The sequence below is a fragment of the Rhinoderma darwinii genome, chromosome 12 (genome assembly GCF_050947455.1).
Source record: "Rhinoderma darwinii isolate aRhiDar2 chromosome 12, aRhiDar2.hap1, whole genome shotgun sequence".
Taxonomy (NCBI): domain Eukaryota; kingdom Metazoa; phylum Chordata; class Amphibia; order Anura; family Rhinodermatidae; genus Rhinoderma; species Rhinoderma darwinii.
In genome coordinates this window covers 6,408,630-6,424,519 of record NC_134698.1, presented here as the reverse complement: position 1 = coordinate 6,424,519, position 15,890 = coordinate 6,408,630, and the positions used below count along the sequence as shown (strand labels likewise).

The window sequence follows — 15,890 nt, the reverse complement described above, 5'->3', positions numbered from 1 at the left end:
TTATTTTTTTACTGAATGCCTCTGGTATACCTGACGCATAGGTATATACGCCCGACGTAGGCCAGTAGAATACTCTTTTGGTCTCTGCCGGTATAATGTGAGCCTATGGATACGTTTAAGGTTTCCTAACCAATTCGTGTAGCTAAGGCCCCATGCACACGAACGTGCTTTTGCGGCCGAAATTCCCCCGAAAATCCACGGGTGAATAGCGGTCCCATTCATTTCAATGGGCCCATGTACACGACCGTGGTTTCCATGGTCCGTGCATGGCCCAGGAGCCCGGACCACAGAAAGAACGGACATGTCTTATTACGGCCGTGTCCAGACTCATAGAAAATAATGCACGCGGCCATGTGCACGGCCCGCGATTTGCGGACGGCTCACAGGTGACACTCCGCGGCCGGCCGACCCGAAAATCACGGCCGTGCACACGGCTACGGTCGTGTGCATGAGGCCTTAGGCTCTGTTCACATCTGAGACGGAAAATCCATTAGGGGCCTTCGTCGCAGTTTCGGTGACAAATGATCGAAGAAATAGCGCAGCATGGTGCCCTATTTCTTCCAGTAAACCAACGGGCACCCTCACGAAAACCCATAATAGTCAACGGGTGACGTTGGGCGCCATTGGTGTCTGTTATGCAATGGCTCCAAAACGTCCGTTTTTTTTTAGTTCTTTTGTTGCTACGTTACAGAACAGGAAAAACTCAACGCAGATGTGAACTGAACCTAAAACGCAGTGTGAAAGGAGCTTTATGGGGGCATTGCTGGCACAATGGGGGCACTCGTGTAATATTTTAGTATTATCATTTTTATTAGTTTTATTTTTTCCTGTCAGTCACTGCATTATTTTAGAAATATTTTTTTTTTGCGCATGTTTCGTATCCGACAGTCAATTTCGCGCCATCTGGTTTCCAAGGCAACAATCCATCCCTTCGGCGCTCCTACTGGCCAACTGCGGTTGACGTAATCGATAGGCGGGAATTAGCCTTCCAGTCCCTGATTTTTCAAAAGGGGCCAGGCGTGAGTAGTAGATTACCACACGAAAGTAGGAGGAGGAGAGTGAGGGTAGGTGGAGAGCGGAGGAGGGAGCAAATCAACGCCAGAGAGGAGAGATTCAAACACAAACAACTGGATGGGCACCTACCCATCGGCGCCGGACACCGACTCTCTGCCCTCCCAGCACTAGATCCAGGCCGCAACGCCGCGTCCTCGAGTACGCACATCAACCGCCGTCAGCGCTTCCTCCTCGGGCCTGCCCTCTGCTTCGGCCCGCCTCACCTCTGGGTGTCTTGTGCGTTTCCCGCTCTTTCCTCTTACTCTTCGCCGAGGCCTGAACCCTCGCCATGTCCCGCTCCAACAGACAGAGGGAGTACAAGTGCGGGGATCTGGTGTTTGCCAAGATGAAGGGCTACCCCCACTGGCCTGCCCGGGTAAGTCGTCTTCTCATGTGTCTTATGTAATGTCTGGAACACGTCCTGAGCAACTGGTGGCTGGTGTGGAGATGGCGCTGGGCATGCTGGGACTTGTAGTCCTGCGCCGGAGGCCCAGCGAATGATGTATATAATATATATGTGGAGTCTAAACCGTATACGGTCCTCTAGTCTGGGTGCCTGTGGTATAGGATTTCCATAGTGTAGGATTCTGTGGGCACAAACAATGGCTTCCACCTGTAGCGCTGCAGGACTGGGCGAAACTACAAATCCCAGCATGCACTGCCAGCCGTTCTAGGTTAGCAGCGGGTTACGTGACCCCTCGTGTGCCGCACATCTGGTGTGAACGTGTGGAGGAGTACAGGCCTCATCATCTCCAGACATGTGACCAGTGCAGGGGGGGGGGGAGAAAGTTCAGTAGTCACTCGGCAACCAATCAGCTGGCTGCTTTCACTTACCATAGGGCTTGAGTCTGACTACTGTACATATCCCTTTAAATATATATGTCGTTTTTGGTTTTTTTTCAATATTTAAGTCGAGATTCTAAAAAAATAGTGCGGCGGCCATGTTGGTTAACCCCTTCAGCGCTGCAGCTTGTGATCGGAGGCTTGGAGTTTTCTATACTCATGAGTTTATCCTCTGCCTGCCTGATAACAGAGAACAATACATTGAACTTCGTGGTTTTGCATCCACTCATGGCAATGGGGCACAAGTTTGGATTTGCTTTGGTATCAGATGTTTTACTGCTACGTACTTAGTTAAATTAAAGGGCCAGCGGCTATATTGTGCTCCACCTGAAGGTTGCGGGATATTTGCGCTGTGGTGCATGCTGGGAAATCCAATCCACACTACAACTTTTACTGTTTACCCAGGTCTAAGCCAAATGCACTCTGCCCTAAATATTCCAGCAGCGGAAACGGGGACTTGTGTTCTGTGGTTGGCTGTGGAACTACATATCCCAGCATGCCTTGTGCGCTTTTTGTGTTCCGCAGAGATCGGTACGGTGGCGTGATTAGCGAAACTTGAGGGGGTATAGTCACAAGCGGCAGAAATCACCCCGTTCTCCGATATGGAGGGGATTTTCCACCTGGTTTCCGCATCAAAATCAACGCCAAAAAGCTTTGTGTGAATTGGGCCTTCACCTGCCTTAGGGTCAGATCACACAGTTTTCTGGCAGTGATTTTGATGCGGAAACCGCGTTGTAATCTGCGCCAAGGAACGCCCAAAATTGCCCACCTATTGATGTCAGTGGGAGGCAGCAGCGGTTTTAATTCCTAGGTGGCTTTTGGCCGTTCGCAAAAAAAAACGCGCTTTTTTTTTTTTTTTTAAATCGAGCGGTTTCCACCTCTGTCCTCCCATTGAAATCACTGGGGGCGGGGGGGGGGGGGAGCGGCGCTAGTTTTGGAGATGTTTTTTTTTTTCAGTCCTTTTTGCATTATATTTAATGGCCACAGGCACAAAAAACAGCGTCAAATAGAAGCCGGCAAGTCAATGTCTGCCTATCCAAAAACTGTGTGTGAACAAGGCCTTGTTGTGCATTAGCGCCCCTGTGCATTTAAAGGGGAACGCTCCTGTTATATATAATTATAAAGGGTAGCTAAGTTTTCCAAAAACTTTTGACATGTCAAAAGTTTTTTTTGAAAGTTTAGTTACCTTTTTAAAACAAAGTTTGTGTCTTTAAACTTCTGTCCAAAAACTCCTTCCCTCCTGCGTCCGGCGCTTCGTTCTTCCCTGGGTGATGTCGCTTTATGTGGAAAGTTTCGTGTACTATTCAGAGATCGGCTGCAGTAAAACCGGGCGGTGCAGGGCGGGGTGCCACTAATTTGTGCGCTTCATTTGCAGGTTTTGTGGCACAACTCCCAGATTTTATCAAGTGGCGTGAATCACCTCTTAAAGGGGCGCACCCCACCGATCTAACACCTGTCCAGTGCACAGGTGATCCTATGCCGGAATACCCCTTTAATGCAATCCCCCATTATAGCATATAGGAGGGACAATTGGTTCTCACTATTTGACGGTTCCACCATAACTAGAGCCTGTAATGTTAGAGGGGCCCGGGGCGGTCATCTCCTCCCCCGTTGGTCTGGTTGTGGCCCGGTGATGATTAAGTATCGCGCTTAGAGGGATCGGGGCCGCCATCCAGAGGTCTGAGCTTCTTCACCTGCCTCCTCCTCCTTCGCTCTTCTCTCCTCCATCTTTTCTTCTTCTGATCTGTTTTCTCCGGCTCGGACCCTGTTTGGTTTGGTCTTCCCAGTGATCGCAAGATTATGAGATCTGAGGGCCCATACCAGTGTCTGCGCCAACTTTATACTGTAATGTGTATGATCGGGGCTCTACAGCTTGTCCTGTAGCAGGAGGAGTTCTTTGGGATTGTAGACTTATCCAACATTTAGGCCATGGCTAAGAAGTTTTCGGGTCGTGGTCATGGGAGCGTGCAATGCGGCCACATTCAGTTTAAATGTCGCCGTGTGGCCCTAGCCTAAAAGTAGTGATATACAGAGGGGGGTATAGTCTGTGTAGTTCCTAGAGGTGCGGGCCAGGTCATAAGTGTGCAGCTGCTTAAGGCCCTGTTCACACTAAGGTTTTTTGCAGGTAAAAAAAATCTGCCTCAAAATTCCGTCTGGAATTGACCTGCCTGAACGCGAGATCGAGATCAATAAGGGGACCGAGCACTGAGACTCCCACCGATCGGTAAAACGAATCGTCAGACCCGCTCGGCTGAGTACTGAGCCGCTCTGTTTCTGATCGGCTTTCCTCGGAGCGGTGTACAGGGTCAATAGAAAGTCTGTGGCCCTACACCGCTCCGAGGAAAGACTATCCGTAAACGAAGCGGCTCAGCACTCGCCCGAGAGCTTCCACCGATCGCTACAACGAAGCAGCGGGAGTCTCAGTGCTTGGGCCCCCACTAGTCAAAACTTCTGACATGTCAAAAGTTTTCTTTAAAAAGTTTGGTTACCCTAAAAGCCGCTGCACGCTGACCTGGCCCGCACCTCTAGGCCGTTGGGGGGGGGGGGGTACCACTATATAGAACAGTACGGTTGACTACGCTATTCCATACAGTATTAAAGGCCGTATACACATAAACCAGTGCGAGTGAATGTTTAACGTATACGATGGCAGTGTGAACGAGGCCTTACTGATGGACAATCCCCCGGCCGGGTTCTGCTTTGTGTATGTGAGGACCTGTATGCAGGAATGCATAGTTGAGCTGTTGGCGGGGGGCCGCTCTGTGTGACCCCCTGAAGCATGTGCAGCCGGGCTGACGGCTCTCTATGGTGTATGTGCAGCCGGGCTGACGGCTCTCTATGGTGTATGTGCAGCCGGGCTGACGGCTCTCTATGGTGTATGTGCAGCCGGGCTGACGGCTCTCTATGGTGTATGTGCAGCCGGGCTGACGGCTCTCTATGGTGTATGTGCAGCCGGGCTGACGGCTCTCTATGGTGTATGTGCAGCCGGGCTGACGGCTCTCTATGGTGTATGTGCAGCCGGGCTGACGGCTCTCTATGGTGTATGTGCAGCCGGGCTGACGGCTCTCTATGGTGTATGTGCAGCGTGTCAGAATAACACGGATTATCTGCCACTCTTATATAGAGGCAGGACGGGTTAGTCTGTGGTATATTGGCGGCGGCCCCAGCTCTGGGAATAGCCGACGTGTCTCATCCTCTCGTAGTAATACTGGACTCCGCCAACTACAGCCCTTAAAATAACTTTTACAGTTGTCTGGAATACAGTGCAGCGGACGCCGGGCCGGCACCTCGTGTCTAACGCTTCAGTTCTGTCACCTCCGCAATAACCCCCCGTCCTCTTCCGGTGACCCATATTGGATTCTAGATATCCTATCGGTCCGGAGGGTAAATGTACAGCACAAGGCACTCCGGGGTTCTACAGGTGCAGTAGTATAGAGTGCGGCTTCTAGACAACCGCAGGTGAGTGGTCGCCATCTAAGGCTATGTTCACACACAGCAGATTTGTTGCAGACATTCATCACGTGCTACAGAAACGGCCCCATCTGCCCGTATGGAAGTGACTTTCAGTCGCATGAAGTCTGCCACATGTGAATGTAGCCTAAGAATCGCGTCGTGCTGCGGCAGAACGGAGTTCCTTTTTTACATGATCGGCCGTTTCCTACTTTTAGGTTTGAGAAATGGCATTTTCCTGCATGAAGTAATTTTGTTTCCCCACCTCGGAGCCAAAATACAGCCGCCTCCCGCACTCCGGCTGCTTATGAAACTACAATTCCCAGCATGCCCTGCCAGATTTTGGCTGGAATCTTGACGCTTTTGGCTCCGGGCATGCTGGGAGTTGTAGTTTCACAGCAGCTGGAGTGCCGGAGGTTGCTGACACCTCCCCCTCTGGACTTGTCACCTCGATGTCTGTCGCTTGCTGTAACTCGTGCGGTTATTTCTGATCTTCATCGTCTCTCGCAGTATCGTGACCTTCTTCGTCTCGCGAAGCTGCTGCGTCTCAGAAGTCTGGATTTTTTTTTTGTTTTGACAGCAGCTGCCAAGGAAACTCTGTCGAGGCTTTCCAGATTTTCGCTGAATTTCTGATCTAGGCTGAGTTCACACGGGGGGGGGGGGGGAAGCTGCATAATAGCGCGCAGCGTGTCCGTCCTGTGCGCCGCAGGGAATTCCGGGCGCGAAAAAGCGCACCAAACGGTGGTGAATTATTTTTTTTTTGCCAGAAAGTGTGTGTGCTGAGGAATAAAATTCCGCACTGCAGGTCAATTTCTGAGCGTTTATGACCTACATCAAAACCACGATTAACCGAACATGTGACCTAGAGACAGATTTAGGCCACACCCCTATTTGCATGCTACACCCTTGAATTAATATTTATCCCCTGAGCCTGCTGTATATAATATACCCCGTTCCAATGACTAGTGCAGGAGATCCCTCTGGTCTGTGCTGCTCAGCTATTGCGGGCACGGCCGGCCACCCGCCGACCGCCACCCGCATTTTCGGGCCGTGCTCCCATACAAAGTATGGACATGTTCCATAATTTTCGGAACATTTCTACGGCACGGACGCCCATCAGTAGCGCTACGGAAAGGTGTCCGAGTTCAATGAAAGTGAATGGGACAATTTTTGCGGACCGCAATTGCGGTCCCCAAAAACAGAGGTTTTTTACGGTCGTGTGCATGGGGCGCATCAATGCGGAGCCTCAGCCCGGGAATAGCGTAGTCATATGTATCTGCTAATTCTCTGGGCTGAACCATTTTGAGTTCTGCTCTGCAGTTTTTTTAGTGTCTTGGCTGCGTAGAGTAAAACGCGTCGCCACAAGAAGATCATTAACGTTCCCACAAGTTCTATCAGCGATCAGTACGTTCTTCTTCTTCCTCCATATTTTATTGTGTCCATCGTGAATTGCACGTCTTTTAAAGGGGAACTCCAAAAAAAAGTGATCGTCTCCCGTGTTATTCATGGAGTCTGTTGCAGATCAAAGCTCACAATGTCCCCAGCCTGAAATCCTATCCGTGCCAGTGGCGAACTTCCAGCAGCATTGACTGAGGGCTGGGATTCATCCAGTCGTCTTATCACATCCGGTACAGGGTCCGAAAAAGCTCCGGCTGTTTAGATCATGGTGCTTGCCAGGTAGCTGAGAACACGGAGCAGCTGAAGGGTTGGCACATACTCTGCCCGCTTTATTACAATATGAGGCTGCGTTATTAGAAGCTGCAGGGGTCAGCGACCTTCAGCTGCTGTCAAACTACAACTCCCAGCATGCACTCACAACCAAAGGCTTTGTCATTCCAGCCAATGGCTGTCCGGGCCCGCTGGGAATTGTACATTTACGGTTGGCGTGACCCCTGAACTCCATGGTGAATGTGATGCCCAAGTGACCTCCTGGAGGTCGTATACGACACTGGTCGGCTTTGTAGGACGTGTGGCCTTTGCGGCCACTAATCCGGGGGGGGGGGGGGGGGGTTATCCGGTACTTGAGGATAGTTTGAGCCGTAGTCTTATCTGATTCCTTGTGCATGGGTCGGGAGATGTCACTTAAAGACCGCCCTATCGCCTCTCCTGACATGTCTATTTGACTAATTACTTGTATTCCCCATGAATTAGAGCTCTCCGTTGTGCCGGTCCTCTGTTATTCCTCTTAAAATTCACCGGATGTTACCATTCCCCTTGTTAAATGGGCGTGTCTACACACACACACACACACACACACACACACACACACACACTGTCAGCGTACTGATGGGACAGTTAGTCTGTGTAGGGACACGCCCCCAACTGGTGACACCGTTGTCAATTTATTCATACGTTTCCAGGAGGAAGAACAGAGGAACATTACAACATCGAGTGCTAAGAAAATGTTTCTAAATGGTTATTTTACAGGGGATACAATTATTTACTAAAACAGAGGTGTCAGAGGTGACTGGTCCTCCTATTAATGGTGCGGGGAGGGATTGAAGGAGGCAGAAGATTAGAGTCCGGGGTGTAACGCAACGTCTTCACTGCACAACCGGTTTACATCTAAACTATCATTAAATCTCGGTCTAACCGGATGAGGTTCATTGTTCGTAATAAGTGTGGGATTAGTGCAGCGTTTACTCCCATGGCTCCTAATTGATGTAGGGATGGCATTGCCCGCCTAGGATGGCATTGGCTGCTGGCACGGAACAAACCTAATCAGACTGAAGAGATGTACAGCCGGTGGGGTGCAGTCATAGACCCTCTGTGACCCCCTCATAATGTGCCGCACACTGAGACGGCGATATGAAGCGGCTTGCATGAGCAAATGTGCGAATCCCTGGGGAAGAAGGGGGCAGACCGCCGGTACTGAGGGCGATGGCACAACATCCGGTCTATAGCCGGGTCCAAGTGATACCAACAGTCCAGAGACTCGTCTGCCAGGGGTCCGGCTCAGTGGTCTTTATCGTTCAGTGTGTAATGCCGGAGTCCCCCATAATGTCCTGCGGGAATATGGTTGTCACTCACTTAACTCTTCACTGCCTGCACTAGACTAGACCAGTCCGGTGAACGGTCACTTGTCAACGCCGTTCTAATCCAGCTCTCTTTGGGATGAGTCTGACAGACTGGTTGCTAGGGATTTGCTGCCTGACGACCTGCAGTCTGTCCTAAGTGCTGAGCACTTCCCTAGTAACCAGCCTGGCTCCGATTTCTCAGGTCTTCTGCTCAAGACAGAATTTCCTCTCTTGTGGATGGATTTCTCCTGTGTAGTGGTCGATCGCTTCTCGATGTCCGGCTCTGATCCGCAGCAGAGTATCGCAGCCAGCACTGGCCCTGCAGCAGATCACTGCCCTGTCTATTGTGTAGCTGGGTGGGTGTTTAGCGGCACATGTGGCCTTACTGACATGCGCCCACGTGCTGCCGGCAGTCCGCACACAGTCCGCCTTGTTCTGCTTTTCCTAAAGGCCTTTGGCATTTACTGTGTTCATGTCGGCGTATTCGCCACAGCTAGGACACCGGGGGAGAACATGCGGGCGCTGATGCATTATGGGGTGTATAGAGACCGGGTAGCCGTTACATGGGATGTATCTCACTCTTAGAGGTTTATAAGGCAGGCGCTGGGTGGTGGTTCCCCAGGGAAGACCTCGAGCGATCCGTGAGAGTGGATTCCGGGACCAGGACTGGTTCACTTTCTTTTTTAGGATTCTTTATATTATTATAGATTTATTTATTTTTGCATATTTTATAATTTTTATTTTTATATATTAAATTTTTTAAATGTATTTATTATAAATGTTGTTTTCTATATTGGCCTCTTATTTAGTACAAATAATTTTCTGGCTGATTGACTTCATAGTCCTAATACTTGTCTTCATTTCCCTCCAGATTGATGAAATCCCGGAAGCCGCCGCCAAGTCCTCGTCTAACAAATACCAAGTCTTCTTCTTTGGGACGCATGAAACGTACGTATTGGGGGGGGGGGGGGGGGAGAACGGCATGAACAGTGATGAGATGATGGGGGGGGGGGGGGCCGTGTCCTGTCTTCCGGGCACATCCACTAATAATTGTGTTCCTTGTCTCGTCACGCAGCGCCTACCTGGGTCCTAAAGACATCTTCCCCTATGAGGAGACCAAGGAGAAGTTTGGAAAAGCGAACAAGAGGAAAGGTTTCAGCGAGGGACTCTGGGAAATCGAGAAGAATCCCACCGTAAAAGCTTCAGGATATCAGGTACCCGACCCCTCCGCGTTTTTCCCGCCGTCGCTCGTCCGTCCCGTCATTGTTTTATTATCTGAGGTGTGACGGCTCTTCCTAATCTTTAATTCTCAATACGTTTTTATTTTTTTTATTACGCAGCCTTCTCGGAAGAAAGGTTCAAAAGCTGCCGGACGTGGTGGTGGCGGTGATACCGCGAAGGACGGAGAGAAGGTAGAGGGGCCTATGTTACTTAGATTAGGATGTCTGTGACTTTCTAACCTGTTGTATTTCAATTCACGCTCTGCTTGCTGTCTGTGAACGGTTGCATTTTTTTTTGTTACATCCGGCGGCTGCCACCCCAAACTGATCACGTCACAGGTGTAGGGTTTGTTACAAGGTAGAGCTCTGATACATGTGACAGGCTGGTGAGCGCCGTATTGGAGGTGATAAATAATCAATAAAGTGTCCTGTTTAGGGCAGCCGTAAACCCGTTTGATGCCGCGATTATATTTTATCAGAACGATTCTCCATACAAAGCGCTTAATAACCGGGGTGGACTGATTATGTGACGACGTGGCCTAACACAACGCTGATGCTCGGATTTTATTTCTTCTTGTTTCCTTGATCTAAAAATACTCCCTCCAATTCTTACATAAAGGCCCCTCCCCCATACGTGGGTAGCAGTAATATTAAATCTCCACAAGAGGGCACCACTCGGTCTTACATACTCCTGTCTATTTTTTTTTATTAGGCAACACCAAAAAACGTTCAAAAGCTGAAGCCGCCGCCGAAGAAGAGGAGGAGGAAGATGAGGAGGAGGAGAAGCCGGAGGATGACGGAGAGAAGAAAGGGAGCGCCGACGGCAGCAGCGACGAGGAGGGGAAGTTGGTAATCGACGAGCAATCTAAGGAGAAAGGAGAAAAGGCGGCAGCCAAGCGGAAAGCAGAGGACGCCGCAGAGGTAGGTTATATACAGAGCTGTGTGTTATATAGAGGGGGAGGGGAATACCTTCTCCTTACTAGTCCAGTCTAGCCTTGTGTGCGACACTTCTGCAGCTTTGTATTAGTGATCGGTGGGGGTCTCAGCGCTCGGACCTCCACCGATCAAAACTTCTGACATGTTTTCATTTTTTTTTAAAGCTTTAGTTACCCTTTAAATGCCGCTATGTTTCTGCCGTAGTGCAGGCCCGGTCACATCCGCTGGACCATTAATAATCCTCTAACCATGGGCCATTCTCTCCGCAGAGTTCTCCCAAAAGAGTGAAGACGGACGAAGAGCAGGGAGATGACAAATCCGAGAAGAAGGAACCTGCGAAAGAAGAGGCCAAGCCCAAGCCGGAGGCAAAAAAAGACGACAAGCGCGAACCTGCCGAAACAGAGGATCTAAAAAAGGAGGAAAAGGCCGAGGAGAAATCCCTAGAAGAAACTAGTAACAGAGACCAGGTGAGAAACGCTGCCATACACAAATACGAGAGAGTTTGGAGACTTGGGGTCTGTTCACACGTTGCGGTAACACATTTACAGCGTTGGGTTGTTGCTATACTGTGTTTTTATTTTTTTTATTTTTTTCCTCTTGCAGCTAAAATGAGTTTCTCCCTCCTGATTGGGCAGAATCCCGATGACCTTTTCCTATACGGGGAGACGTGGGGGCTTTAAAGAAAAAAAAAATACTTTGAAAAGAGAAAAAAAAAACCTGGGGAATGAACACTTCATCATCCATCATATCTGCAACCCAAGCAAGAAAATCATTGTTAAATTGGCATCAGATCAGGGGCTTCAATCGTCTTAACCCGAATAAGAGACATAAAACCGTTCTTGACCTGTCTAGAGCCGGTGACGCCGGTCCTGTCTATCACATACTGTTGTATATAGTGCCGGCGCCGACCCACATGTCTCTAGAAGGTTCTGTCCTCACGACGTCGGCCGAGCCGCCTGATCTAAGGTTTTTCCTTTTTTATTCGGTTTTTCTTTTATATTATTATTGTGCTGTTTTTTAATCCATAACATTCTGGACGATCTTGTAAATGTTGGAGCTCCTCCGATACACTGACCGGAACGAGAATACGTCGGGATCGCAAAAGCGTCTTAATCTGACCGGCCGGAACACGTCCTATAATCTTCCTCCCACGTTTAAGATCCTGTATACATCCGAGGCCTGCTTCACGCGGTCAGTGAGATACAGACGTATGTCCCGGGCACAGTTCAGGGAGCCGGACTCCTAGCGTCAGTCATCCATGATGCTCCCTGTACTGAAAACATTACAGTATGGGACCGCAGGAAGACGGACTCCTAGCATCATGGATAACAGACGCTAGGAGTCCGGCTCCCTGAACTGTGTGCCGTCCGGGACATACGGACCGACTCGGCCGTGTGAAGCAAGCCTAAAAGGGGTTGTCTCAGGATTAAAAGTTATCCCCTATCCACAGGATAGGTGATGACATAATGACCGGTGAGGGTCTGATCACTGGGAACCCCACCGATCCCGAGAACAGGTGTCCCGTCCCTCCGATTGAATGGAGCGGCAGGTCGTGCTTGTGCACTCCATTCTCTATGGCGCTGCCGGAGATATTCGAGTACAGTGCGCATGCTTGACCTGCCGCTCCATTCGGAGAAACGAGAACCTCATGATCGGTGGGGGTCCCAGTGGTCGGACCCCCACTGATCATAACCTTTTTTTTTTTTTTTTTTTTTTTTAAATCTTAAGACAACCCCTTTAATTGTATAGGGCCACGGGTTATGTTCAACCATTGATGCAGTTAAATTTTTTTTTACCCCTAGTCCATGATGGCGCCTAGAGATAAACCTGGGTGTCCCCATGAGTCTAGGGGCAAATCCAATTACCATTAATGGGTTTTCCGGGGATTTATGGACTAGTTTGTTTTTTGGACCCTCCACCGGCTGCACCAAAGATGTTTCCCCCCCCCCCCCCCCCCCCCCCCGGTAACCTGCGCTTCTGACAATTAATGTAGAGTTATAAATATTTTATATACAGGGTGGACCGTACCACTATTTTATCCCCCTATAAAGCCTATAGAAGCTGCTTTTATCCACCCGCTAGATCCCGCAGTGTATAAAGGAGACGCTATTAACCTATTATGTGTTTTTTACCTTGTTGGAACTTTTTAAAACTGGATATTTTGTCTTTTCTGTATCGGCTTTTTATGTTTTATTTCAGATCCTCCAGATAAATGTTTTTTTTTTTTTTGTTGTATACACCGTCTTTGTTTCCGGCTGCAGAGCATCGCAGCTTCAAGAAAGGAAAAGGGGTGACCCCAAAAAAAAATAATAAATCTAGACTTTAGTATAATGTGGATACTTGGTGTGTGTATATAGTTACATTGCAGATATATAAAGGAATCTCCCTGCTTGAAAGAAGTGGCTGTAATATAATAAACACTAAACGTAGAATATTCCCCGCAGCGTGTGTGACACCTTCATGTTGGCGCAGCAGCCTGGCACCTCCAGGGCATTGAGCCGGTGACTGCTGCTCCAATGACCTAGTTCTGGGTCTAAATCGGACGTTGGCAAATTAAAATAAAGTCTCCCGGCTGCTCTGCGTTGTGTTATCGTGTGGCTAGAGTCCTGAAGGAAATAAGTCCCGCCCTGGAACAGCGCCACTCTTGTCTACAGGAGGTTTCTGGTACTGCAGCTCAGGGGTATCGGGCTGAGCTGCAATACCAGACGCAGCCTATGGATAAGAGTGGTGTTTTTATAATCTTGGTGACTATTATACATGGTCTTTGCACAGTTTTAGCTTGTGTGGGGCTCCGGCCCCCCCCCGGATCGCTGTTAGGCTCAATACTTGGACGTTGTATGGCTTCCACGCACTGCAGAGAATTGTACGCCGTGTGCATGACCCCGAAGACTGACGTCAGATTACCAGTACTACATAGCGGACTGCTGTATACTGCAAAGTACAGACAGCCGAGCTGCTTATCTTTTGGCCCAGGGTGGCAGTGACTGCTCATCATCAGACAGAATTTAACTGGTTTTATATATGGACTTAATCTGCTTAAAAAGTTAAATTCAATTACATCCTGTATTATACTCCAGAGCTGCATTCACAATTCTGCAGGCCTCGCCTTTCCTAGCATTACTTGCTGGTTCAGTGCCTGCTTACAGCTTGTTCAGGTAATTGGCAGCACAGTCGCAGTGCCAAACTGTAAGGAATGCGTCTGTAGACATGCTGGCTATTTCCAATTGCAACCAGCAGAATTACAAATGCAGCTCTGGAGTATAATACAGGATAAGTAATGTACACAGTGACTCAACTTCTTTTGTAGATCACATAAGCTGTAAATTGATGATCATATGTGGATATTCCCTGTAACGTCAGAGGTTCACCGTTTTCTTACTTTCTGGCGGCCGCGTTGCTCTGACATGAAGGTGCCTTGCTTTTTAGTGTCTTATATGACCACAGGTTTAACTCCTTATAACCGCGTCCTACTGTTACGTTGTTGCTGCCTCTAGCATTGCCTTAGTCTGTACAGTCTGATCTCCTGTCTGGCTCTATACAGCAATAATGGCTTTAATTAGAGTCCGAAAACAGTCCATGCCTAATGCGACTTGTCGTTCAACCATTACTCGAGAGCAACAGGTTAATTATTTGTAACTTAAAGGGGTTGTCTAGGATTAGAAAAACATGGTTGCTTTCTTCTAGAAACATTGCCACACCTGCCCCATGGGTTATCTGGTATTGCAGCGCCGCTCTAAAAGTTAATGGGTCTGACCTGCAGTACCGCACACAACCTGTGTACAAGTGTGGTGCGGTTTTAAGAAACAAGCCATGTTTTTGAGAACTCTGTCCTTTGGAGGGAGAGGTGAAGATTAGATGCGGCTTGAGTGTTTGGGCCTTATTGTCAGAGTTCCCCTCCTCCGCTGTCGCAGTGGACGTGTCTTAAAATAACAACTTTACCTAAACTTGACCTACGGCTCCTAACATGGCCATATACTTAAGCTCAGGATCGGATACAATGTGGTACGTTGAATCGCTCGTAAGACAAACCTGCAGATCAGGAAAATACACGGTCGAAAAAAAATCCATCATGCAAAAAAAAATATTTCCCCACACCGTAGTCGGTCGTCAGCGATCAAACGATCGCTCACATATATAATCTTAAAACAATGGTCACACGAATGGTCAAAATAGTCCGTATTTTATTTTTTCTTCCTTTTGAGCTTTATGGGTCTTGAGGCCTAAGTGGGCTGTGAATATTAAAATTGGGTTTAGTGATGCAGCCGCAGAGCCTCCTCCCCTCCCCACACATCTGGAGTGTCAGCATCACATTTTCACTAATAAAGGGTTGCAGCCCCAAATCCTCCACGTCACACGGCTACTTGCATCATGGAACGGAAAAGTAATTTTGTAGCTAATGTTTTTAATAAAATAAAAAGTGGCAAAAAAAAAAATCCGGATTACAAATCAATTGCCTGGAAGAGTCATTTCTAGCTCATTTTATAGGTAGTTTTATATTTTATCCCCCCCCCCCCCTGCTCTTGCCAGTGTCTGTATCCCCCTCCCCATCTTGCTATGTGATGTAATCAATAAATTTGTAACATGCAGAGAATTCTTCCCTCAACTTTTATTTTTATTTTATTTTTGTGGGTTTTGCAGTTGTGATGAAAGCGATTGTTTAAAATTTTAGCTTTTGGTATAGTTCTGTAGACTGCAGATCTTTTGGACAAATAAACAGATTATTATTAAAATAAGAAATCTTTGCCTTTTTACTTTTGTGTGTTTTTTGAGTCTTATACGGAGACCAGGAAGTAGGGGAGGTCACATGACACGGCTTAGCCAATAGAAAGAAACCAATACAAACATGGGAGCTCTGATCCAAGATCGCTGTGATTTGCATATGGGAGCACTGATCCATGGTCACTGATTTACATATGGGAGCCCTAATCCAAGATCGCTTTGATTTGCACATGGGAGCACTGATCCATGGTCACTGATTTACATATGGGAGCCCTAATCCAAGATCGCTTTGATTTGTACCTCTGGCACAAAATTTCTATATACAAAAAAGTGAAACCAGGAACCAGAGGAGAAAAACGGACAGGAAAAAGGAATGACAGAACAAATGGACACACGGAACATGTGCAGACGCAACACAGAGAACGTCCTTCCTTATAAGGCCTGAATGTCAATAAGTAAGTGCCCCCTTACATGAGAATGTGTCGTGTTCATTTTAGCCTCCTTAATTAGATGTAAGTAGATGGTTTTTTTTTACATTTCCTTGGGTGTGACTATATTGTAGACACACCCTTCCTGTGTAATCCGTGCAGCAGGGAGTGTGCGCTTTATGGCAGCTGACATAATTGACAGTCAACTGACAGCTCTATTTTTA

General features: G+C 48.2%; 1 protein-coding gene across 1 annotated transcript; it reads left to right on the top strand.

The window, feature by feature from the left end:
- The first annotated feature begins 1,000 nt into the window (after positions 1-1,000).
- On the top strand, positions 1,001-12,308 carry HDGF (heparin binding growth factor). Its single transcript, XM_075844556.1, has 7 exons — positions 1,001-1,429; positions 9,235-9,311; positions 9,439-9,577; positions 9,704-9,787; positions 10,301-10,504; positions 10,789-10,986; positions 11,123-12,308. Exons 1-7 carry the CDS (start codon positions 1,343-1,345, stop codon positions 11,129-11,131), a joined length of 798 nt encoding a protein of 265 aa, XP_075700671.1. The 5' UTR covers positions 1,001-1,342; the 3' UTR covers positions 11,132-12,308.
- The last annotated feature ends 3,582 nt before the right edge of the window (positions 12,309-15,890 follow it).

Excerpts from the sequence above, each read along its gene's own strand:
- HDGF (XM_075844556.1), top strand. The coding sequence starts at position 1,343 with ATGTCCCGCTCCAACAGACAGAGGGAGTACAAGTGCGGGGATCTGGTG. Across the intron at positions 1,430-9,234 it reads ACCCCCACTGGCCTGCCCGG|ATTGATGAAATCCCGGAAGC; the intron begins GTAAGTCGTCTT and ends ATTTCCCTCCAG. Across the intron at positions 9,578-9,703 it reads TAAAAGCTTCAGGATATCAG|CCTTCTCGGAAGAAAGGTTC; the intron begins GTACCCGACCCC and ends TTTATTACGCAG.